This window comes from Myotis myotis, unplaced genomic scaffold (genome assembly GCF_014108235.1).
Source record: "Myotis myotis isolate mMyoMyo1 unplaced genomic scaffold, mMyoMyo1.p scaffold_m19_p_15, whole genome shotgun sequence".
NCBI classification, from domain to species: Eukaryota; Metazoa; Chordata; class Mammalia; order Chiroptera; family Vespertilionidae; genus Myotis; species Myotis myotis.
Genome location: NW_023416319.1, coordinates 44,272,574 through 44,298,998, shown reverse-complemented (window position 1 = coordinate 44,298,998; position 26,425 = coordinate 44,272,574). Strand labels below are relative to the sequence as shown.

The following is a 26,425-nucleotide window of genomic DNA, read 5'->3' as shown; positions in this document are numbered from 1 at the left end:
GGGTCAGTTTGCATATTACCCTTTTACTATAGAGGATAGAGGCCTGATGCACAGGTGGTGGCCAGCTGGTTTGCCCTGAAGGGTGTCCCAGATCAGGGTGGGGGTCCCGATGGGGTGTCAGGCCAGCCTGGGTGAGGGGCTGATGGCTGTTTTCAGGCTGGCCACACCCCCTTTAGGGTGGGGGTTCCCACTGGGGTGCCTGGCCAGTCTGGGTGAGGGACTGAGGGCCATTTTCAGGCTGGCCAGTGACTGAAGCTCCCAGCCTCTCCTTTTTTTCTTTTTTCTTTTTTCTTCTGGGATTTATTTACCTTCTGTAATTGAAACTTTATTGCCGTCACTGGAGCTGAGAGCCGGGCTCCTGCTCGCTCCAGCTTTGAGGCCATGGCCAGCTGAAAGCAGGTATCTGGGGTTTGTTTAGCTTCTATAATTGAAACTTTGTTGCTTTTGGAGCTCAGAGCCAGGCCACGGCAGGCGGGGAACCTTGGCTTCCTCCATCACTGGAGCAAGCAAGCCTCCTGCTCGCTTCAGCTGCGTGGCTGCCGACCACCATCTTGGTTGGGTTAATTTGCATGTCTCGCTGATTAGCCAATGGGAGGCGTAGTGAAGGTACAATCAATTACCATGTTTGTCTATTATTAGATAGGATATGCATATATATATGCACATAGTTGTAAAGGGATAGAGTATTTCTGAAAGCATGCACAAGAAACTCATTACAGGAATCACATCTAATAAAATGAACTTGGCAAATCAGAAAAAATATGTTCACAGCCAAATTATTTATAATAGCCAAGATCTAGAAACAGCACAAGTGCCCATCAGTAGATGAGTGGATAAAAAAACTGTGGTACATTTATACCATATGCACTGTAAAAAAGAACCCTATGGGTGAACATGGAGATTATTATACTAAGCAAAATAAGCCAGTCAGAGAAAGACAAATACCATATGATTTCACTAATATGAGGAATCTAATGAACAAAATAAACTGATGAACAAAATAGTATCAGAGGCATGGATACATGGAAGAGACTGACAAATGTCAGAGGGAAGGGGAGTAAGAGGGACTGGATAAAGGAAGGTGAAGGGATGGGCTAAAGAATATACATGCATGGCGCATGGACACAGACAACAGCGTGGTGAGGGCCAGGGGTGGGGATGGTGGGAAGGGGGCTGGGTAGAGGTGGGCAAAGGGGAAAAAATGAGGGACATCTGCAACAGTGTCAACAATAAAAAAATTTAAATTAAAAAAAGAAACTGGGCAAGTGGAATATAGACACAGGAAAAAAATCCAGACTTTTCACTATATACTCTCTGGTACATTGAAAATTCTGGACTTAGTGCATATTAATTATTTATTGCTGCCAAACATAGTGGCTTAAAACAAGAAACATAATCTGGCAGATTTTATGAGCCAGGTTAGGTTGCAGTGAGTAAGTTGACCAGGGCTCCAATCATCTGAAGATTTGATTGAAGCTGGCTCCTGCACATGACTAGCATTGTTGTAGCTGGGATGGTGGGAAGCTTTAGTTCTTCCACACTTGGGGCTCTCCCTAGGCTGACTGTCCATATGACACAGCAGTAGATGTTCCCATTACGGGTGTTCCAGAAGACAACTGTGTGGAAGCAACAATGCCTTTTATGATCTAGCCTCAGAAACAGCATACCATCATTGCCACACATTCTATTTGTTAGAAGCAAGTCACTAAGTTTGACCCATTTTCAAGAGCAGGGAAATTAGACTCCACCTTTTAAATGAAGAAATGTCCAAGAACTTGTGGGCATACTTTAACCAAAATGTGTGTGTTACATTTTGAAAAACAAAAATATTTTTATAATATTAAATCAAAAGATTCACTCAATTCTGTGGTAGACATACTTTCATCTTTAATCAAAAGGACGATGAAGAGTACTGGGAGATTTAAGTTGTATGAAATGACAATACAAGATGAACATATGCTGATATCTAAAATCCAGCCATAATTCTGTGCTTCTGAGAAGACACAGTAGGCAGAGCAGCAATTTCATAAATATACAACTAAAAATAACTTTAGAAGTGTTTGGGAATCCAAATACAGGACTATTTTGAAACTGGAATTGGCCAATGCAATTTAGCAATGCGCATCACCTACTTCATATAAAAATTTCATTAAAATACTAAGAAATTAAATCACAATTTTAATGATGCTAATTATCACACTGAAACCCAATAACATTGTCATAACACTTTTATGTGCCAGCACTTTACCTACTAGTGCATACTATTCATATCTTTATTTTACACTTTACCCTCACACTCCCACAAGTGTACAAATGAGCAAACTGAAGCACAGGAAGACTAAACAAAGTTGCCCAAAGTCATATATTCTAAAATATATGGTTCCCAGAACTGACCACCCCACCCAAGTGCTCAAGAAATATACTATCCTTAGTCCATTTCCCTTTATTTGGAATACTATTTTTACATTATTTTTTTTTTAAGTAAATTCAATTTGCATCATGTAGTTTTACAGATCCACCAAAACACATTTTTTGGTGGATCTGTAAAACTACATGATGCAAATTGAATTTACTTAAAAAAAAAAAAAAGCAGCAAAATGTTAAGTTCTATGTTGATAAGATACAACATCCATTTATGATTAAGACACTCAATAAAATAGGTATAGAATGAAAGTACCTCAACATAATAAAGGCCATATATGACAAACCCTCAACTAATATCATACTCAATGATGAAAAACTGAAAGCTTTTCTTCTAAAATCAGGAACAAGACAAGGATGTCCATTCTCACAACTCTTACTCAACACAGTATTAGAAGTCCTAGCTAGAGCAATCAGGCAAGAGGAAGAAATAAAAGGCATCCAAATTGGGAATGAAGTAAAAATTGTCACTTTTTGCAGATGACAGAATTTTTTATATAGAAAAGCTATTAGAAACAATAAAGAAATAAAGTTGCAGGATACAAAATCAACAAAGAAAAACCCACTGCATTCCTATATACTCACAACAAAATTTCAGAAAAAGAAATGAAAAAATTCCTTTTACAACTGGAACAAAAAGAATAAAATATCTAGGAATAAACTTCATAAAGGATGTGAAGGACCCATATAGTAAAAATTTTAAAGCATTATTAAAAGTGACTGAAAAAGACACGATAAAATAGAAAGATATTTCGTGTTCATGGAAGAATCAACACAGCTAAAATGTCCATATTACCCATATTTAGAGATTTAATGCAATCCCCGTCAAGATCCCAATGACATTTTTTAAAGAACTAGAACAAAAACTTATCAGATTTGTATGAAACCACAAAAGACCCCAAATACTGAAAGCAATACTCAAGAAAAAACAAAAAAAGCTGGATCTATCACACTACCTGACTTCAAACTACATGACTAAGCAATGATAATCAAAACAGCATGGTATGAAATACAGACACACATACCAATGGAACAAAACTGAGAGCCCAGAAATAAAACCACATGTGTTTGGGCAAATAATTTTTTTACAAAGGAGCCAAAAACTTAGGATGGAGAAAAGAAAGCCTCTTCAGGAAATGGTGCTGGGGCCCTAGATGGTGTGTGACTCAGCTGAGCATCATCCCATGCAACAAGGGGTCACAGTTTTGATTTCCAGTCAGAGCAATCAGGTTGCAAGTTTGATCCTGGTGGACATGTATAATGGAAGGCAACCGATCAATGTTTCCCTTTCACATTAATGTTTCTGTTTCTCCATCTCTCTTTAAAATCAGTAAAAACCACACAGCCTGGCTGGTGTGGTTCAGCAGTTGAGTATCAACCTATGAACCTGGAGGTTAGGGTTCCATTCCCAGTCAGGGCACATGTCTAGGTTGTGGGCCTAATCTCTAGTGGGGGGCATACAGGAGGCAGCTGACCAATGACTCTCTCATCGTTGATATTTCTCTCTCTTCCTCTCTGAAGTCAATAAAAATATATTAAATAAATAAAAACATATTTAAAATAAATTAATGGCGCTGTGAAAACTGGAAAGCCACATGCAAAAGAATGAAACTAGACTAGTTTGTCCCCATGTACAAAAATTAATTCAAAATGAATGAAAGACCTAAATATAAGATCTGAAACAATAAGTTGCATATAAAAAATATAGGTACTAAATTTATGGATCTTGGACTTAGAGAAGATTTTATGAATTTGACCCTAAAGGCAGTTCCGGGAAGTAAGGGCAAAAATAAATGAATGGGGCTATATCAAACTAAAAAGCTTCTGCACAGCAAACGAGTTCACCAACAAAATAAAAATGCAACCAACTGAATGGGAAAAGATATTTTGTAAACAACAGCTCCAACAAGGGGTTAATATCCAAATTATATAAAGAACTCATACAACTCAACAACAAACAAACAAAAAAATCCAGTAAAATAATGGACAGAGGACCTGAACAAACACTTCTCCCAATAAGAAATAAAAATAAAAATAAAAAAAATGGACAGACAACCTGAACAAACACTTCTCCCAAGAAGGCCAGCAGATATATGAAAAGATGCTCAACTTCACTAGCAATTAGGGAAATGCAAATCACAGCTACAATGAGATATCACCTCACACCTGGTAGAATGGCTATTATCAACAAGACAAATAATAACCAGTGTTGGAGACGTGGTGGAGAAAAGGAAACCTCATTCACTGCTGGTGGGAATGTAAACTGGTATAGCCACCATGGAAAACAGTATGGAGGTTCCTCAAAAAATTAAGAATAGAGTTACCATATGACCAAGGAATCCCTTTTCTAGGTATTTACCCGAAAAATTTAAAAACATTTATTTGTGAAGATATATGCACCTCCATCCCATGTTCATTGCAGCATTATTCACAGTGACTAAGACATGGAAACTAAGAAAGTGTCCTTTGATAAATGATAAAAGAAGATGTGGTACATAATTATAATGGAATACCACTCAGCTATAAGAAAAGATGAAATAATACCATTTGGGACATGGATGGACCTTGAGAAAATTGTGCTAAGCAAAATAAGTCAGTCAGAAAAAGCTAAGAACCATATGATTTCATTCCTATGTAAGATATAAAACTGAAACTCATAGACACAGACAACAGTGTGGTAGTTACCAGAGAGAAGAATGTTGAGGGGTAGTAAAAGGGGCCAAGTATATGGTGATGGAAGATGATTTGACTTTGGGTAGTGAGCACACAATGCAATATACAGAACATGTATTTAAAAATGTACACTTAAAACCTATGTAATCTTATTAATCAATGTCACCCCAATAAATTTAAATAAATAAAAATAAAATTCTAGAACTATGTAAATATGCACATTTACTCAAATACTTACTGGAAGAAAATAAAAATGAGATTGTCATTTTCCCCTTTATTTTTCAATTTTCTAATGTGTTTTGTTTAACAATTAAAATGAATAAAAAATGTAAGGAGTCCTACTGATTCCAATATGATGGTAAAGCATAAATCTGGCACTGCTTCTTAGATGTCAGGTTTAATTAAGTGTCCGAGTCCAAGAGCAAAGTTTGCTTCTCTACCTGCTACTCAGTCTCTCCAAAAGTATAAGCTCTGTCAAATCAGAAGCTTTGTACATTGTCCCAAATCCTGTACATTACTTGTAGCCAGTGCTGCTATAAAATTAAGATTCATCCCTTAGGGGCATAAAGGAAATGGTTAAGAATTGATAGTAATTGCTTTTAAAAAAATGTAGCACTGGCTATATTATTAGTGACTATTATCTTTCACATTTAGTAAAATTTTCCTCAGGGTAGGATTGCATCTGTAAGTTTTGAGAAGGGAAAAGGACCCATTTAAAATAATTTAAATAAGTACTAGTCTATATACTTAAAGTTTTAAAATTTTTCATTATTTAAGGCACATGACATATTTATATAAATGTTTCACAAAGATGTTACTTTATGGTTACACAATATATTTAAATATCTGGAATTTCTCAAATATTAGTTTCCTATACTAATTATGTTAATCCAGCGGTTCTCAACCTGTGGGTCGCGACCCGTTTGGGGGTCGAAGGACCCTTTCACAGGGGTTGCCTAAGATCATCCTGGATATCAGATATTTACATTACAATTCATAACAGTAGCAAAATTACAGTTATGAAGTAGAAACAAAAATAATTTTATGGTTGGGGGTCACACCATGAGGAACTGTATTTAAAGGGCCAGAAGGTTGAGAACCACTGTTAAATCTATCTGATGAACATTTCATTTGATTTAATTTGAATTTTTAATTTGACAAATGTTACATAAAACTTAAACCCCTAGTTGTCAATAAATATGAATAAATACTATTGTTACAGAACTGGAAAGCAATCTGATTTATTTAAGGAAATATATTATTGTAAATGTTCATATTTACAGCAATGGCATGCCATCTTTATACACTTAACACCTCAACACCGATTCTTTTTTTTTTTAATGTGTTTTTATTGATTTCTGAGAGGAAGAGAGAGGGAGAGAGATAGAAACATCGATGATAAGAGAAAATCATTGATCAGCTGCCTCCTGCATGCTCCTTACTGGGATTGAGCCCACAACCTGGGCATGTGCCCTGACTGGGAATTGAACTGTCACCTCCTGGTCCATAGATCGATGCTCAACCACTAAGCACGCCAGCTGGGCTCAACACCGAATTCATGCACAGGTGGGGTCCCTCGGCCTGGCTGGCAACTGGGGATGATGGGGGCTGTCTCACCCAATCCCGACTGGGGCATATCGGGGCCAGCCAGGGGGAGGGATGTGGGAGGTTGGCTGTGGGAGCGCAATGACCACCAGGGAGCAGCTCCTGTGTTGAGCGTCTGCCCCTGGTGGTCAGTGTGTTGTCATAGCAACCAGTCAACTGGTCGTAACTGTCACCTGGCTTTTATATATATAGATTCTGTATTATTTATTTTTCTGTTACATAAATGCTATTATTTGAACAAAACAATAGAAACCATTAATAGTGGTAATTATTAATAATGAAAAGTAGGACTAATTAAATAAGTATGAGAAAATATAACAATTGTTATTAATGTTTCTTTTGTTACAATAAATACAGCATACAGCAACTTATTTGAACTTTACTTAACTCTTTACTGGATATTTAAATTTTATAGGCCATATGTGCATTCTTAAGATATATAAATGTAAGATTTTTGAAAAGAAGAGTAAGTACAATTGGATTAAACAGATATTACCAATGGTAGTAAAAAAAAGCATTTTTCTTTTTGTCCCTTAAAATAATATAATATTTTTACTCTTTGTGATTCTTTTCCAATACTATTTCTCTGAACTATTACCATTAGGACTAGACCCATTAGGACATCCTTCTTTTATGTGTGGTAAAATAATATAGTTAAATGTACATTTCACTTTTACTTACAGCTCTGCTCTTATCAAGTCTACATTCTTGCTTTTACTCCAAATGTGATGACATCGAGCTAAGTCTTGTTCCAACCAAAGCATTTAAGCACGGAATACTTAGGATTTTACTTATTAGCAACAGCTGGTATTTAGATATATAAGAATTAGTTTCTAGCTCTACAAAATAACCATCTAACATGAATCTAAATGCTTGTTTTGGTATCCAATTTTTTATCAATCATGTTTATAGATTCTGTTTATAGATTCATTATATATGCTATCCATCTCTAAAATAAACATCATTTCAAAACACTCTGAAGCACCTTAGTAATTTCAACTTGTGCTGTCAAAATTGGATTCCAAATAAGTTACAATTCTAGTAAAGAAATTGAGAAAGTTTTATTTAACTTGCCTGCCCTTTTGTGATAACCATTCCCCCCACTTTAAGTTATAAAGCAATCATATTACACAAAAAAATGAGTCATTTGTTTGTTGTATATATGTCATCGATACTTTAGAAGAAATGGCATATAAATTTGTTTTACTGTAATCTTTTTCTCCACTTTCATCTTTTATGTATTACCAAATGAGACAAAGACATTCTTCTTGTCTCACATTTAAAAAATATTTTACTGCCGACATCTTAGCTAAGTCCAGAAACAACTATAGCCATTGTTTAGGCACATGCCCAAGAAGGCTATCTCCCTCCATATCTTTAAAGTAAAAAATCACATTAAGTACATCTATACATTTTGATAAAATTGAAAAGTGACCAAAAAGTTCACTAGGAAAGCATCAATATCACAGGTAAGCAGAGCACACCCCCTTTCCGCACTGTGGTATATATGGTGTGCAGGATATTTAGCAGATAATAGCTTTTTATTTCATTAATAACTTTACACTGAATGGAATTTGCCAAAATTTAAATTTGTACTGTGTCAAAAATGCAGATGAAAAAAAGTTTAGAATTGTATTTGGATGTGATATCCACAATATTTTATTTTATGTTGCCTGTGGTTTCATTAAAAAGAACAAAACAAAAATATCTACAAGCTAATGGGAACAATTTCTTGCTGACATAATTTGCCACATCACTTAATATATCAAAGTATGATTGTTGGTAAGATCTGATAGAATTAGCTTTACATTGTAAAGTGTTGACCTTTACTTTCCGTATTACCTTCAGTTCATATTTCATAAAGATGATGACTTTTTCAAATAATGTTCCCTTTCAATGTCTCTGCATATTTTTCCATAGCTACCATGTAGTTATTGTTAAATTACTGAACAAGGAGAAACCTATCTAATCCTGGTGTGGTATGGGGGAATTAATTACCTTGAAGCCCTGTTAGCCTCCATGTACATAAGCAAGCAAGCTATCCTAGAGGTCACAGAACAGAAAGGGCCTACCAACCAAATTAAGATATGAAATTACAGATTTATCCATTTAAGACACAGCAAGAAGCAAAGGAAAGAGCTGGGTAAGTTAATACTTTAGTGTGCAATCAAGTACTATAAGGACCATGCTACTTGAATGTTCAAATGTCCTGCCTCTTCTCCACCAGATCAACTTTTCCTGATAATGATGGTGTGGTTATGAAAAGGGTCACAATATGAGAAAGGGGGCACATGACTAGTGCTTAGGAACAAAGAAGTGTACTCACTTGCTTTCTGGGAGAGATTCAAAAGCAAGTATGTTAAAGCTTGGGAAATAGCTTGCTGAATAGTCATGGTTTTAGTTTCCTTTCCTGGGTACCGTGCATGTGGGGCCAGAATTAGAACATACTGTCACTAATGAGTGATCTATTTGAAGGTGATATAACTAACTGTCAGCCCAGTGGTACATGATCATGATATGATCTTTCCATTCTGTTCTATCTATGAGTAATAATCCTGTTTGTTACAACAGTTTTACTTTATGCTATCTTTAGCAGTCTTAAAGGTTACACACTTACTTGCTATTAATATTTAACACATCTTGTCAAGTTTGCCTGTTTCCCAAACTAGTTGCTTATTTATTATATATACTTACAATATCCTGTGAGTTCTGCCTAATTCTTATAAGCTACCCACTTACTATCTACGAATTTCATCCATCCTGTTTGTTTTTCTTATCTTTCTATAAGAATTTAATATTTTTTAAATACATATTACAGAAAACACATATTACACATGGTATATAGCAACAAAATTTATAGAATTAAATTTTATATGAATACTTGAATGATGACTGAATTCTTATTATGGATCTTATTCTATTTTAGATATACAGTTCACAGACACTCAACTAGTATACTTCTATTGCACTAATATTTTTGTCCAATATTTGGATAAAATTTTCAATAATTAGAGTAATAGAGGAAAGCTGTAATCCAGTTGTTTTCTGGGGTGAAGGATAATTCAAATGAATAAGAAAAGAAGACAATGACTCCAAAACATCCAATCAAACACATTAACATTAACAAAACCCAGTACCATCCCTGGTGGGCTGTCCCTGTCAACTCCTTTCTATTGTATTTGCCTAGACTTTTTGGACAGCTTTAAGCCAATTTCAATGTCCTCATTCATTCACCACATTAGATACAACCAAGGCTATTTTAGGATTGTTGCCTCTAAGGCTCTAAATACTTTTTTCAGGTTTTACTCAAAATTTAGACAGGACAGCTTAGGTTACCAGTTATTACCTAACACAATGACTAAAACATAGCAGATGCTCAATGTACAATGCACAATCTGCTTTACATACAATGGAACCAGTTCTTCCTGTTAATGACTGCCAATGAAAAATCTGAGAAATTCTCCTTCTAAAAGAATATTTTTCAAACTGTGTGGTTATCCTAGTCATAAATTACAATTTGGCAGTTATGTAGTTGGCTCATCAATCAGATGGAAAGGAAAAGTACTCTCAAAATATTAGAAGAACTTAGAAGTTAAACAAGATGTTCAATTGAGGGCTAGATTGAAATACTAGTAAATATTTTTAAGTGGATGAGAGCCACAAACCTGGTTATACTGTCCATGAATGGGTAAATGTAGTTTTGTTAAAGCAAAGAAAACTCAGAAAAAAATGGGGGGGGGGGGGCATGACCTTCAACCTTAGTGGTTTCCAAACTTTCCTTTGAAAGTACTATAATTTTTTTTTAACATTCATTATCTCTTTAATCCTTACAACTTCCATCTGAGGTAAGCTTTTAACCCCACATTTAAATATGAAAGGCCCCAAAAAGTTGACTAAATTGATCAGCCAGTAAAGTGACAAAGATTGAACTTAAACCCAGTTCTAATGGACTATCATGATCCCAAGATCAAGCCCATACTCTCGTTATGTTGCCTCTCTGATTGCTGAATAAGCAAATGAAATCTATAAATGCATCAGGCTGATATCATTCCCTACTGAAGCATTTCTAGAATCCATTTTTTGTTTTTTATTGTGCTAAGACAGACATAACACAACATTTACCTTTTTAATCATTTTTAATTATATGAGTACAATGGCATTAAGTACAATCACATTGTTTACAACCATCACTACTATCGATTTCTAGAACTCTTTTCATCTTGTAAAACTGAAACTCTACCCATTAGACAGTAATTCTGCATTTCCCCTTCCTGCCACCCCCTGGCAACCACCCTTCTACTTTCCAGCTCTATGAATTTGACTACTCTAAGTACTTCATGACTAGCTTATTTCACTTAGCATTAATGCCTTCAAGATTCTTACAGGGCTGTAGTATGTCAGAATTTTTTTCCTTTCTAAGACTGAATAATATTCCATTGTATCTATATACTGTATACATACATATATGGGTATATGTACACACACACACACACACACACACATATTTTGTTTATTCATTCATCCACTGAAGAACACTTTGGGCTATTGTGAATAATACTGCTTTTAATTCTTTTGAGTATGTAACCTGTCTTAGTCTGCCATACAAAATATCATAAACTGGATCACTTAAAGCAATAGAAAATTTATTCCTAACAGTTCTGGAGTTTGAGAAATCCAAGATCAAGGTGTAGTTGGTTCAGACCCTAGTGAGAACACTCTATCCTCATGTGGTAGAGAGGAAGGGAGGAAAAGGGGGAGAGGGAGAGACACAAAGAAAGAGCAAGCTTTGTGGTGTCTCTTCTTATAAGGGGATCCCTCATGATCTCATTTAGCCATAGTCACCCTCTCAAAGGCCTCATCTCTAAATCCGATCATATTGGGGGTTAGGGCTTTAACATGCGGACACAAACATTCAGTCCATAGCATACTCAGAAGTGAAATCGCTGGGTCAGAGAGTAATTCTATTTGTAACTGTCTGAGAAACAGCCACACTGTTTCCATAGTGGCTACACACAAACAGTATAAAGGTTCCCAATTGCTCTACATCCTTGCCAGCACTTGGTGTTTCATGTTCATGTGACAGAAACCATCCTAATGGATATGTGGTGGGCAGTAAAACTTTTAAAAGCTAATATACAAAACAGAAAAAAAAAGAGAACTGCTTGCCTTTAAAGCAAAAAAATCTAGAACAAATCTAACATTACCCTTGCCTCCTTACGACAGTCTCTGGAAGGTTTCACAAAAAGTTTGGGAAAAAAAAATCTTAGGAAACAGACTGATAAGCCAGTCTTATAGTGGGGAGTGGGGTTCAAGTTGGGTAGAGAAACACTGTTATTCAGGGTATCTCTGTTTTGCTAGTTCAAATGTAAAACTTCCTAAAATCTAGGACATGAGATAAAAATCCTACTGAGAAAATGGGAATTAATTGTGAGTCAACTAGGACTAGAACATCACACTGGAGGTGTACTTAGGAAGATACACAGTTTTGCCTTCAAGTTTCCAGAAACTGAAGAAATCACATATATATCATGTGAGTACAGATATATTTTTATTCTGGTTCTTATAAATTTTTTGTTTGTATTCTAGGGATAGAGAGGGTTGCTCCTACAACATTATATTATACTTAATAGTTTATAATTCTCTCTCCCCATCCCAATACCCCCCCATCCCCAGATACATTTTCACTACAATAAACGCTTCAACGGTGTGGGCCAAGTAGATTATTAGCTTTTGCATCACCAACATCTAACAGACTACCTGGAACACAGTAGAAATTTAATAAATGACAAGAAATAAAGGGAGAAAAGGGAAAAACAAAAAAGAACATTTTTTGTACATATTGGCTGAGCTGATCTGAACTGAATTGCTCTCCCTATGATATCAAAGAAAGACTGCTAGTCTGGCAATTAGGCCAACTACAAAAATATCACTAATAAGATAAAAATACTGGATGAGCCACTCAAAACTTTGAATTCCATATACTTCCTTGCTAAAGATAGGAATAAATAAAGCATTACTAGAGTACACTGTTACAATGCACATGGAATATTATAAAAATTGTAAAATAATAACTGTTGGACAATGATTATTTTATTAATGAGAACAGTATCAGCCAGAAATCCAATAAGGTCATGATATTAATTATGTAAGCAATAAACTTTGGAAAGGTAGAGATTGATGAAAATGCTCAAGAAAGGAGAGAATTTATTAGTGGACAGCTAATAGTCTCCCAGATCTAGAAAGAGAAACAACTGAAGAGGTATTAGAATGTGTTTTTGATAGACTGGGGCTTTAAAAAAGGTATCAGTTATGGACAGAATTGAGTCCCCACGCTGAAATTCCTATGTTGAAGCCCTAAACCAGTGACTTCTTTGGAGATAGGGCCTTTCAGAAAATAATTAAGTTAAATGAGGTCCCAGGGGTAGGGCCCTTATCCAATAGGACTGGTGTCTACATAAGAGGAAGAAACACAAGAGATGTCTGTCTCCATGTGGGCACAGAAGAAAGGTCATGTAAAAATACAGTAAGAAGGCAGCCATCTACAAGGCAGGAAGGAGACCTCTCCAAAAACTAACCCTGATGGAACTTTGATCTTGGACTTAAAGTCTAGAACTATAAGAATATAAATTTCTCCTTTATGCCATCCAGTCTGTGGTATTTTATTATGGCAGCCTGAGTGAACTAATATATTATCCCTTTTCTGTTAACCTGAGCTCACAAAGTAGAAATGTCCTTCCTAAGCACTATATGAAATGCAGAAGCCATAAAGCTTAATTATATTAAAAAAAACTAAACACTGCAGCACAGTAAAAGCCACTAAAAGAGTTAAAGTACAAATAATCCTTTCAATTTATAGGATAAAAAGCTATCAAATGAGGAATTTCTACAAACAAGTACATGAACATTCAAAAAATAATAATCAAAGAATTTGACAATTAAGAAAGAAAAAATGTAAATAAACAATAAACACATTAAAGATGTGCAAACTTACCAGTAACCAAAAAAATACCAATTAAAATAATTTTTGTTGATTAGATGGAAAATGACTTATAAAATCCTAATTCAGAACTAACAAAAGTATTCAATAGCAACAAAATATAGATTGGAACAATTATGCAATGACCAAAAGTCTAGAATCAGTTTGAATCTATTTCTTTATAACTTTTAAAAAAAAAGAACCAACCAACCTGGGCCACTTTCATTGAATTCTGAGTAGAACCACCAGCATGATATTCGACTTTGAATTTTTTTACAAGTTCATTAAACCTGTAAGGAAACCACAGTAGAAAAAGTAAGTTAGCATATGTCAGTTGTCACAACGCAAATTTCTGATTAGAAGCACATTAAATTGCAATTAGTGGAATTTTTAATTATATAATTATGATGCATAAATGAATTAAATATTGTATAAAAAACTTTGCTACTACCCATACTTAAGAAATTTATTATACAAATGTACAATTATAAGAATTTAAAATATATAGGCTTTCCATTATTAATCATTAAACTAAAGTTAGAAATAACAATTCATAATAAGCAATGCATATTTTCCTACATTAAGTGTTGCTCTCTAAAATCTTTATAAATGTATATTCTAATAAGTTTTAAAAGTTTTACATATTATGAGGACTAACGGTTTATAATTTAAAGAATCAGGAAACCGCATTGGGTTGTATGATTATAGGCAAGTTGCTTGGTGACAATTTCTGTATCTGACAAATAAACGCACAGAGAGAGATGATTTAAGCTTTGATACCTCATTATTTTGGAATCTGATAAAAGCTAACTTCTCTTCAGGAAAATATATACATAGTTAATATACATGTAACTTTTCATACAAGAGGATCCACGTACACCCCTCCTATTACACACCCTCAGCCAGGGGACTTTGGACACTGACTGGAATAAGGGTCACATTAGATGGCATTTACTAACGTGGATCACAAGTCAGTATTCCCGACTACATGTCTCGAGGATGTGAGTAGAATATTCAAAGAAGATTTCAGACTTGAAAATATTTTCAAAACTTGTAGTAGATCCTGCTATTCAAGTGAAACTTTTTACAGAAGTTTAAAATATATGTATATAAAAAAAGATAAATTCAAAGATGGTTAGATTTGGGATAGAGAAAAGGGAGTTATAGCCAGTCGCATACTCAAATTGCCTTGGGGTTCCATCTGTAAAACCTGAGATGCCAATGAACACAATTAGCAAACCTGCTCAGAACTCTGACAGCAATATTTATCTACCACTAATACTACTAATGCAATAACAGTAGAAAAGCAAAGTACATGGGACACAGATACATATACTAGCAGGTGGATGGTCTGGGTAATCACAGGAAGTTCTCTAATTACTTTATTAACTAGGTAACAGCTAAGAGTAACATTAGAGATTGGAGGAGAAAGGGGGAGAATGACAAAGTAAACAGAGAGTGATCAACTGCCTTAGTGCAGAGATGAGGACCTGCAATCTTAATTGCATAGAGAAAATATCTGCACAATACAATGCAACAAAATTACAATATACATATGTATATTGCAAACAAAATTACCCAGTATACACGTGTACTAAAAAGAACCAGGAAGATTACAACCAAGGTGTTAACAGTGGTTAGCTCCAAATTAGAAGCAATTAGGAATATTATATAAATTTATTGAATGTGTAATAAGCACATAAACTATTTTGTAATAAAAACAATATTAAGTATACTTCATTTTATAATGGAAGAACATAGCAACTTTCCATACAATTATTTAAAAAGAACTATATATATAGAACAAAGTCAAACAAAAAGCATAAAGCAGAAAAGTAAGTGATTCTGAATGAAACAGGCAAGGAAAGTTTAACATCTGGAACTGGAATTTGACAGATAAAGAAGAAAAAGTATTCAGGAAGATAAATAAAAAAGACATGACATATTCAGAGAATCAGGTTAAACATAGACTAAAATGTAGGTCAAAATAAAAGTAGTAAAAACTGACAAAGAAAAGACAGGTTGTTCTCTCTGCCAGGCTAATAAATTTAGACATTATTCAGTAGACAACTAGGAATTATTAAAATCTGTTTACTACTAGTGCGAAAGGCAGCTGGTTTGTTTGTTTTTAAATGATGATAGCACTGTTTGGAGGACAGGATGGAATAAAGAAAGGAAGTATGTCAATTCACTATTGTAAACCTGAAATTAATATAACAAATATAAGACTGTATACCTACTATACTTATATAAGAAAAAATAAAAAAGAGTTAGATCACCTGACTAGAATAGTTCATACCAAAGATCAGATACTGAGCTAACAGCTGGAGAAAAGTGATCAAGCTAAGGAATCATTTCTGATGTTAAAGACATAGCATGTGATAAATAACTGCAAATGGAAGATATGGCAGAGGAATGACAATTCTGAGATTTGTACTTTGGATAACTGGTTGGATGGTATTTGAAAAGGAGATACAGGAAAGAAGAAAAACCATATGCAGCAAAGAAAAATCCTAAATGGTTGACTGACAAACCAAAAACATTCCCAGCCCTAGCTGACTTGGCTCAGTGGATGGAGCACTGGCCTGCAGACTAAAGGGTCCTGGGTTCGATTCCAGTCAAGGACACATGCCCGGATTGCAGGCTCAATCCCTATGCAGGAGGCAGCCAATCCATGATTCTCTGTCATCATTGATGTTTCTATCGCTCACTCTTCCTTCCTCTCTAAAATTAAAAAAATTATTTAAAAAAAAACACACAAAAAAAATATTTCCACTTAGGGAATTTTTTGCAATGAGGCAAGATTTGTTTCCTTTAATCTTCTACAATTTGATCATGTGCTTATTTCAATTTATAGTGAAAGCATTTTTATTAAGGGTAACTTTTAAATAAAAATGAGTATCACTGGGGTTTAATTCAGAATTTCTTGTGGACTAATCTTATGGAAAAAAGCAAAAAACAATATACTGTATACTTCTAAAGAAATTTTAGTATTTATTCTGATAGTGTATAGGGGAATTTAAATTCTAAGTAATGCTTTCCACTCTCATATCACATATTACTAAATACCTAATAAACAATTTAGAATTCCTGACAATTAATATGATGGCTATCTATCTATCTATATCTATATTTATGCTTTGCTTTTGATAAGAAAAGTAAAATACAGGGAAGTAGAGAAGGTTTCAAACACTAATGTGGTAGGCAAAACTGTGACTAAATACTAGTCTTTAATCCTAGTTTAATATTAAATTTCTGGAGACACAGTAACCTCCTCAGAGTGGTAATGTGCATAAGAAAAGGTATCAGATCAAATGATCAAATATAGAAATTTTTAATTCAATTTATTGGAGTGACATTGGTTAATAAAATTATACAGGTTTCAGGTATGCAATTCTACAATATATAATCTGTATACTGTATTGTGTTTACAACCCCAACTCAAGTCTCCCTCCATCACCATTTATCCCCCCTTGAAAATGAAACCATTTTTATTAAGGATAACTTTTAAATAAAAATAAGTGTCACTGGAGTTTAATTCAGAATTTTTTGCTATTCAATTTCCTTGAATTGCTTCAAAAAGGAATAAAATGCCTAATTATACATTAACCAAGGACGTAAAAGACCTGCACTCAAAAAATTATAAGACACTGAAGAAAATATCGAAGAAGACACAATAAAGTGGAAGCATATGCCAAGTTCATGGGTAGAAAAATTGAAATCACTAAAATGTCCATGCTATCCAAAATAACCTATAGATTCAATGCAATCTCTATCAAGATACCAATGGCATATTTCACAGATTTAGAGTAAATATTTTAAAAGTTTATATGGAACCACAAAAGATCACGAATAGCAACAGCAATCTTGAGAAATAAGAACAAAGTTGGAGAAATTATGCTACCTGATATCAAACTATACAAAGCCATAGTAATCAAAACAGCATGGTACGGGCATAAAAACAGACATAGAAGAGAGGATAAATAGTGGTGGAAGGAGACTTTACTGGAGGTGTTAAACACACAATACAATATACAGATGATAATTTTATTAACCAGTCACCCCAAGAAATGGAATAAATTTAAAAATATATATATATAGATCAATGGAACAGAATAGAGAGCCCAGAAATAAACCCATGCCTTTATGTCAATATTTGACAATGGAGGCAAAAACACACAAGGGGGTAAAGGCAGTCTATTCAATAAATGGTGCTGGGAAAATTGGACAGATAACATGCAAAAAAAAAAAATGAAACTAGACCACCTTCTTACTACACAAAAACTTAAAATAGATTAAAGACTTAAATGTTAGACTTGAATCCATAAAAACCCTAAAGAGAACACAGGCAGTAAAATCTCAGACATTTCTCATAGCAAAAGTTTTACTGGTTGATGAGAGAGAAAGAGAGAGAGAGAGAGAGAGAGAGAGAGAGAGAGACAGACAGACAGACAGACATGGATTTGTTGTGCCACTTATTTATGCATTCATTGGCTGCTTCTTGTATGTGCCCTGATTGGAGATCAAACCCACAACCTTGGCGTATTAGAACAATACTCTATCCAACTGAGCTACCTGACCAGGGTTATTTTTTCTGTTATATAGTTTCAGGCAAAAATAAAAAATAAGATAAATAAAAATAAACAAATGGACTACATTAAACTAAAAAGTTTTGCACAGGAAAGGAAACCATAAACAAAATCAAAGGACAACCCACTGAATGGGAGCCCACTGAATGGGAGAATAAATTCACCGATATATCTGATAAGGGCTTAATATCCAGAATTTATAAAGAAGTTATATAACTTGAACACCAAAAAAAAAAACCAAACAAACAAAAAACAACTAATCCAATCAAAAATGTGCAATGGATAGACACTTCCCCAAAGAGGACATACAGATGGCCAATAGACATATGAAAAAAATGCTCAGTGTCACTAATGATCAGAGATATGCAAATTAAAACCACAATGAGATATCACCTCACATCTATCAGAATAGCTATCATCATTAAATCAACAAACAACAAGTATTGTCAAGGACAGGGAGAAAAGGGAACTCTTGTGCACTGTTGGTGGGAATGCAGATTGATGCAGCCACTGTGGAAAGCAGTACAGAGTTTACCTCGAGAAATTAAAAATAGAACTGTCTTATGACCCCAGTGATTCTCCTTCTGAGAGTTTACCCAAAGAAATACTAACTTGAAAGAATATATGTGCCCCTATGCTCACTGCCGCATTATTTACAATAGCCATGATTTGGAAGCAGCCCAAGTGTCCATCAGTAGGTAAGTGGATAAAAAAGCTGTGGTACATTTGCATAATGGGATACTACTAATCGGTAAAAAAAAGAAGGAAATCTTACCCTTTGCAACTGCATGGATGGATCTGGAGAGCATTATGCTAAGTGAAATAAGCCAGTCAGAGAAAGACAAGTACCATATGATTTCACTCATATGTGGAATCTAATGAACAAAATGAACTAACAAGCAAAATAGAGACAGACTCATAGATAGCAAGCAGGCTGACAGATGTCCATGGTTGGGGGTGGGAGGAATTCAGTACAGAGATAGAAGGGTTGAGCAAAAAAAATTTAAAAATGAGAGAAAAAACTCATGGATACAGCCAAGTGTGGTAATTGTTGGGGGAGGGACATGGGGAGAGGTAGAAGGAGGAATAGGGGAGATAAATGGTGATGGAAGGAGACTTGACTTGTGGTGAACACACAATACAGTGTACAGCTGCTGTGTTATGGAATTACGCACCTGAAACCTGTATAATTTTGTTAACCAGTGTCACCCAATAAATTCAATAAAAAGAAAAAAAAACAATATTTGTTGGAAGATGCTAATATAACCATGTATAGTTACCATACCTTAGAAAAATAATCACAGGACTCTTAATTCCACTGACTGAGATCCATTCACACATAAGGATCTGAATGAAAAAGTAAGTCTTACTCCCATAATCTGAGGACCAAGTATGGTTTAGTTCAATTTGTAAGATTTAAAGGTTTTAAAATCTAGAGCATTTTGAATTCCTATCTTCATTTGGTTTTTGGTTAAATAATTTCTTCCAAAATACCTTTTTAAACCTTACACGAATTACCCATAAATCAGCAAGACAAATGGCAAAGTTCTATAAATGTGAGAAATCGAATATAAAATTTTAGAAATACTAACTTATTTTCTGACATTCCTAAAAAACACTGACTTAACAGCAATGATATTTTTCATATTACATAAAATTAATCCCTGACAAGTCAGACATCCTATGATATAGAGTCTGAATATGTCCCAGTGATTCTAGTGATTAAGGATACAAAAGCACAGTTCATAATTTCTGACTTAAACATAACTGATCAACTATTTTTAAAATAGACTTATTGTTATAGAAATACTTTTTACTAAAATTATTAACTTTGAGAAGGTTATACTATCCAGAATATTATCAAGAACTCTCAAAATAAAAAAATTGGGCAAAATATTAATAGTAGCAAAGAAAAGATACAGATGGCAAATAAGCATAAATTTTTAATATCATTACTCATTAGGAAATCCAAATTAAAACCATATGGAGATATATCTATTAGAATGACTTAAAAAACTGACAATACTAAGTGCTGAAAAGGATGTAAAGCAATTGAAATGCTCATAAAATAAAAATGAAAATGGTATAGCCTCTTTAGAAAATAATTAGACAATCTCTTTAAAAAGTAAACATGTAGTTACAAGACAACTCAGGCACATGACAGGTTATAAAAGCCTTATTTATAATCACCAAACACTTCAAACAACCCACATATCCCTCAATTAGTGAATGGATAAACAAATTGTAGTACATTCATACAAGAAATACTATTAAGCAATGAAAAGAAACAACGAATACAATCAAGAACATGACTGAATCTCAGAAATATTAGGCTATGTTAAAGAAAGCCAGACATAAAAGGCTACATAAAATATGATCCCATTCATTTGACATTCTGGGTAAGGTAAAGCTACAGGAATAGAAATCAGAGTAGTGACTGCCAGCAGCTTAGGGGAGAGAAGAAACTGACTATAAAGAAATGTGAATTTGAGGGGCAATGGAAATATTCTATTTTGGTGATGGTTACACTAATTGTATACACTTGTCCAAACTCATGAATTGTACACATAAAAAAATAAATTTCACTCCATATAGCTTATACCTCAATATATCTTATTTTTTAAATACACACACACACACACACCCCTAGGTAACCAATTAAGGAAATTCCAAAGAACAATCTGTCCCTCTCTGCATTTATGTATATACATATGTACATCTCTACCTACAAAGAAAGACATAAACATGGACACACAGAGACATACATAAACCACATTTGAAACTCAAAATAATCCTAAAGATCAAAACAATTACCCCAATTTTCTAAGGCACAAATTTTGAATTTTAGTGACTCATTTTTAAACTTTGAATTTTGAAATTAGTTTCAAAGTATGAAAAGGCTGCAAGAATAAGAGAACACCTGTACACTTTTTGCCAAGATGACCAATTTTTGCAGGTTTTTCATTTTTCTATAGATACATAAATATTTAGTTATTCCAAATCATTTTGGAATAGGTTGCATATATAACATGCTTTTATTTGTAATACTTCCGTGAAAATTTTCTCAGAAGATAAAGTTTATGTCTATGAAATCATTTGATTTGGGGGTTACTATTGATATATTCAATTAATCCAACACAATCCAAAGCTATTGTCTTACCTCATTTCTTGTCACCTCCTTTTCCATTATGTATCTCTCTTCCAGTGAGATCCCTTGCTCTGTACAGGACAAAGCTCAGGGCTCCTACTGGACAAGCTCCTTACAGGGCAAAAAACAGGCTAACTAGAATACTAGTAGACTGGGGATAATACACTGAAAAGAGGGCTTGCCTGATCCTGCTCTATGTCCAAAACACAAGTCTGAGACCTGTGTGTTAGACTTTTTCTTTTCAGGAGTGATTGTGTCTGATCTTGAACTACACTCTCCATATCTCCCTTCTTTTTCACAGTCTCTTAAGCCTCCCATTCACCTCTACTCTCCTAAGGTAGAGACATACAGAAGCAATAAGAGTTCTATTGGAATATGATATTTCTTCCTCTACTTATAAGAAATTTGAATTCTTAGTATATTCTGTCTCCTAGCAATTTTAATGGTACAGGTTATATGTGATTATATTTGTGTCCTTTGTTTCAAGAATGTTGAGAAAATTCATATTTATTATTCTCCAAGCCCAGTTTAAGTGACTTTTGATGAGTTTCCCTTTTACAAGTGGCAGACTTGGGACATATTAAAAAAGATCCAGCCAATAATTAAGAAAATGTTAAAAACATATACAACAAATATAAGAACATTTAGAATAAAAACCTTATGGCCTGAAACTAAACAAATTACTTTTTAATAAAAGAGAGTTGTTGACTAATAATTTTTAAGTTAATGCATTCAGAAGATGCATTCTAAAAAGCAAAAAGATAAGAAAATGATAATAAAAAAAAGGAGAATAAAAAAGGAGAAAATTAAAGAACAGAAATAGCTTTTTAAAGTATAATGGTAATTTTTCTAGTTATCTGATATTATGTAAATACTAGTTGAAATGAGAAAGATTTTATTATTATACTCTATAACTAAGCACCAATAATTCTTAAATCAAAAAGTCCTTATAAATAAGATGTAAGAAAAATTATGAACAGGAAAATGTACACAAAACCACCCTCTACAATTTCTAGTTTATTCTTAGGGCAATTGCTTTCCACTTTCACAGTAACTAAAAACCTTTTCTATTCCAGTCTTGGGGAGAAAATTAGAGTTCAGCATATATCAGTAGATAAAGAATATCTCACATTGCACTAACATCACCACAGCACAGAAACAAACATCAACAATTTTGAACATTTCATAAAGAAAGATATATGAGGGATAAGACATAAGTAAAGTTTTTAGAGTAAAACTTAAAGAAAAAAAATTAACTCCCTTAAGAACGCATTCATAACTGCCAAGTCGTGTTTTTGATGAAGTTCTTTCCTGAACTTATCTAAACAAATAATAAATGAAAAAAACATCAGTTAATTCTAAACAGGTTATAGTTATTAAGACCAAATGCTAATATAATAACACGGGGGTGGGGTGGGGGATCCATAGGCAAATTGTAAGATTCAAAGCTTTGAAATCTTTTACCACAAATGTTTAGTGAAGTAAAAAAAAAATTCACTTAAATGTCAGTTTGATAAAAGCCAAAAGAACATATCCCACATGTGTTTACATTTAAGCATATTTTTAAAAGATGGAAAAAGTAACAGTCATTCAAAACTGAGGTTAAGCTATTAGTTCATAAGGGTTGTAATTTAAAGGTATTGCTCCGACCTCTAACTTCATTTTCTTTGATAAGAAAGCAGTTTTAAGCATGTGTTACTTAGATAACTCCTTATTCAATGCTAAAATGACTAAAAGGTTTAAGTGTTCCCATTTATAACACTGAAAATGAATGAAGTTTTTGCACGAGACAATAAAAAATACTGTTGACAAGCACTTTGTATATAAGTAGGTGGGGCCTTGACTTCCGAGTGTCCCGACTAACGAGTTTTTTGAGATACCAGCTGTCTCTCAGCCGATTTTTTGCATTGAGTTGACAGAGTAATTTGAGTTAATGAGCTCCTTAACGAGCTTGGTCTCGGAATGAATTAAACTCGTAAGTCAAGGCCCCACTGTATATATATAAAGCCTAAGCGACCCTTATGTCGGAACCAGAATGACCAGTCAGCCAGTCACTATGATGCGCACTCACCACCAGGAGGCAGATGCTCAATGCAGGAGCTGCCCCCTGGTGGTAAGTGCGCTCCCACAGCCAACCTCCCATGGCCGACCAACTTCCCGCAGCCACCCACCCCAATAGGCCTTGATCGCCAGCCAGGCTGAGGAACCCCACTCGTGCACAAATTTGTGCACTGGGCCTCTAGTAGATTAGTAAAATAAAATGAATTATACCTAAACTCAGATGCATGATATGTGCATTAGGTTTCTACCCATTATAAAAACACACAACAAAATTTTATTAAACCAACTTACAATTTTCATTAAATAATAAAATTGTTTGACATTTATATTTAAATATAAAGGAAAAAGCCATATATAAGTAGAAGAGAAATATTGCAGGACGGGGGTTTTCAAAACGAGCTATGTAGTCTTCTGGTAAATCTAACATGCCATCTGTATGTCCATAGTCAGTTCTAAAACCTAAGTTATACCTCCTTCCTTCATTATTGGTTTGATTTCAGCTGTTATTCCTATCACAGAATCCATGGTTTGTAATGGGGCCTTAGTTTCTCTGATCACAGAAAAATTCTAGAAACATATGCTAACAGATATGCAGAAAATGTATTCAAGCAACAATTATTTTTCCTCTACCAAACTTAAAAAAAATCACAATCAGAGGCAGTAAAACTTTTAAATATCTTCTCAAAACATAACATATGGAATTTTTGATTTTGAGTAGCATATAGAGGGACACAGCCAGAATTCCTGCTTGCAAGAACTAGAAAAGTCATATTAATTACAATCATTAAAGGTACAAAAGAGCTGTGGAAGCAACAAGGACCAAATGAATACATTCCCAGGGAGGTGAGAACTGTTTAGAGGGAAGGCCAGAACTGGCAACTGTTTGTTTGACCTGTCCAAATTTATAGTCAGTAACATAGGGTTAGAGAGACAAAATTTGACATATTGGGGATTGCAAACATTTGACATATGGTTTGCCCAATAACACATTTGCTCAATTCTGAAAGTGGATGGAAAGCTAAGAAGGTCAACCAAAATCACCTGAAAAGCAGAAAGTTCTCCCAGTCAGGCAGTGCTTATTACAAAACAAAAACCAGGAGAAAAGGAACTAAAAACATAATGGGCAAGAAATGAAAGTCCTAGCAGAAGTGTAGATACATGGACACTTTACCCTTAAGCACCGAGAGAGGACATGTATCTATACTGATTACATCTAGAAGCTGAAAATTCAGATTTTGGTATAAGCAGAATACTAGAATGGGGGTGGAGACCAAGGTTAAAAAAAAAAGAAAAGTAGGGATTTCAGCCATTACAAAGTACTAAAGTGATAAAATTGGAAACTGAGGGCCTATGCTGACATAAGGTCAGTCTCCCACTTGAGATATTTGCCAAATTTTGAAGGTGGGCAGGGCAGGAGGATAAAGAACTAAGCTGTAAACTCTTGGAGCAGTACTGGTGCCCTTGTTCTGGTGGACTTTTTCAGAGCTGATGAGACAAGACCTGGTGATCTCAATTAAAAGTCCTAGAGGGTCAAGTTCTAGAAACAAACAGTAGGAGTCTATCAAAACTGAAAATCAAATTTGACCTATCTTAATCCTTGATTATTTGCCTCATAAAGAAAACAGTGAACACTCTAATAGAAGATAAAATCTGAAGGATCTACAGTTCTTAAATAAACAGTGTCTGGCAAGCAAAACAACTGATAGTTATACAAAGAGGCAAAATAATTAGATAAAAAAGGGCAAAACAAAAGAAATAGTTTCAGAAATAATTCAGACATTGGAAATAAAGGGATCTCAAAATAATCATAATTAATATTTTTAAGGAAACAAAGGAAAGGATGCATCAACTAGATAAAAGAATGAAGAATTTCAACAGAGTTGAAATTATAATAAAAGGAATAAAATAAACATCTAGAACTGAATAATTTAATATGAGTTTAAGAATTCACTGAATAAGGTTCAATTTAGACTATTCTCTCTGTATCTTCCCACTACTTAGCCAGACATCGGCTCAGTCATGGAAATCTTGGCAGAACTGGGAAAATAAAGTGCCATTTCTCTGGCTAGAGGACCAAAAAGGAGAACTCTGGGAATCACGAAGTACTGGGACTATTGAAAAATCTGAAAAAAAATTGAAAGAATCAGCAAAGAAACAGAAGATACAGAGAAGACCAAATAAAAATAGAATGAATGAAATTTTAAAACTCACTAGATAGAGAAACCAAGATGGCGGCATAGGTAAACACCGGAAATTGCTGCCTCCCACAACAAATTCAAAAATACAACTAAAAGACAAAATGGACATCATCCAGAACTACAGGAAGGCTGGCTGAGTGGAAATTCTACAACTAGAAGGAAAGAGAAAAGCATATTGAGGCTCAGAGGAGCTGCGGAGGTGGAGTGCAGAGGTACGGAAGCGCATGCGGCAAGGGCTGGCGACTGAGGACGCCGCTGTCTTTTTGAATCTGGAGCCACAAGCCCATGACTGCACTGAACTCCAGTTCCGGGAAGTCTCTGGGGACCCGGACTTCTGCGGGGAGAGACTAGACGGTCTGGCAGCTGGGAGAACTCAGAACTCCAGGGCGGCTTTCTCTCGGAGGTGCTTGCAGCAATTACCGGGATACTGAGACGCGGGGCCCCTTAGGGCAGGGCTGAGGATCAGCCATAGCTGCTTGCTCCACCCTGCTGATCCCCTGAAATCCCGCCCCACCCAAGCTGCGGCAGAGGATTTTGCATATGAATGCCCTGGCCCTCTGCAATCTGAAAATTATCTAACACACTGCACCTGGGCCAGACAGACCCAGAACTTCCAAGAGAAGGCCCAAGGCCCCACAGCAGCTTGCATTGTTTCACAGCTGGGCTTCATTTGGGCACCTCCAAACCCCAAACAAGGAAGGGGAATCTGCAGATTTCTTCGTAGCTCCTGCTGGGTAGCCTCAGGCAGAGGCTA

At 34.8% G+C, this 26,425-nt stretch overlaps 1 protein-coding gene across 3 annotated transcripts in view; it reads right to left on the bottom strand.

Moving 5' to 3' along the window:
* ADK (adenosine kinase) overlaps positions 1-26,425 on the bottom strand; it is a 489,964-nt gene that overhangs the window by 290,604 nt on the left and 172,935 nt on the right. For all 3 annotated transcript variants that reach the window (XM_036337172.1, XM_036337170.1, XM_036337171.1), the window contains exon 4: positions 13,887-13,965. In XM_036337172.1, the coding sequence (XP_036193065.1) occupies positions 13,887-13,965 (79 nt within the window). The remainder of the gene's footprint in view (positions 1-13,886; positions 13,966-26,425) is intronic.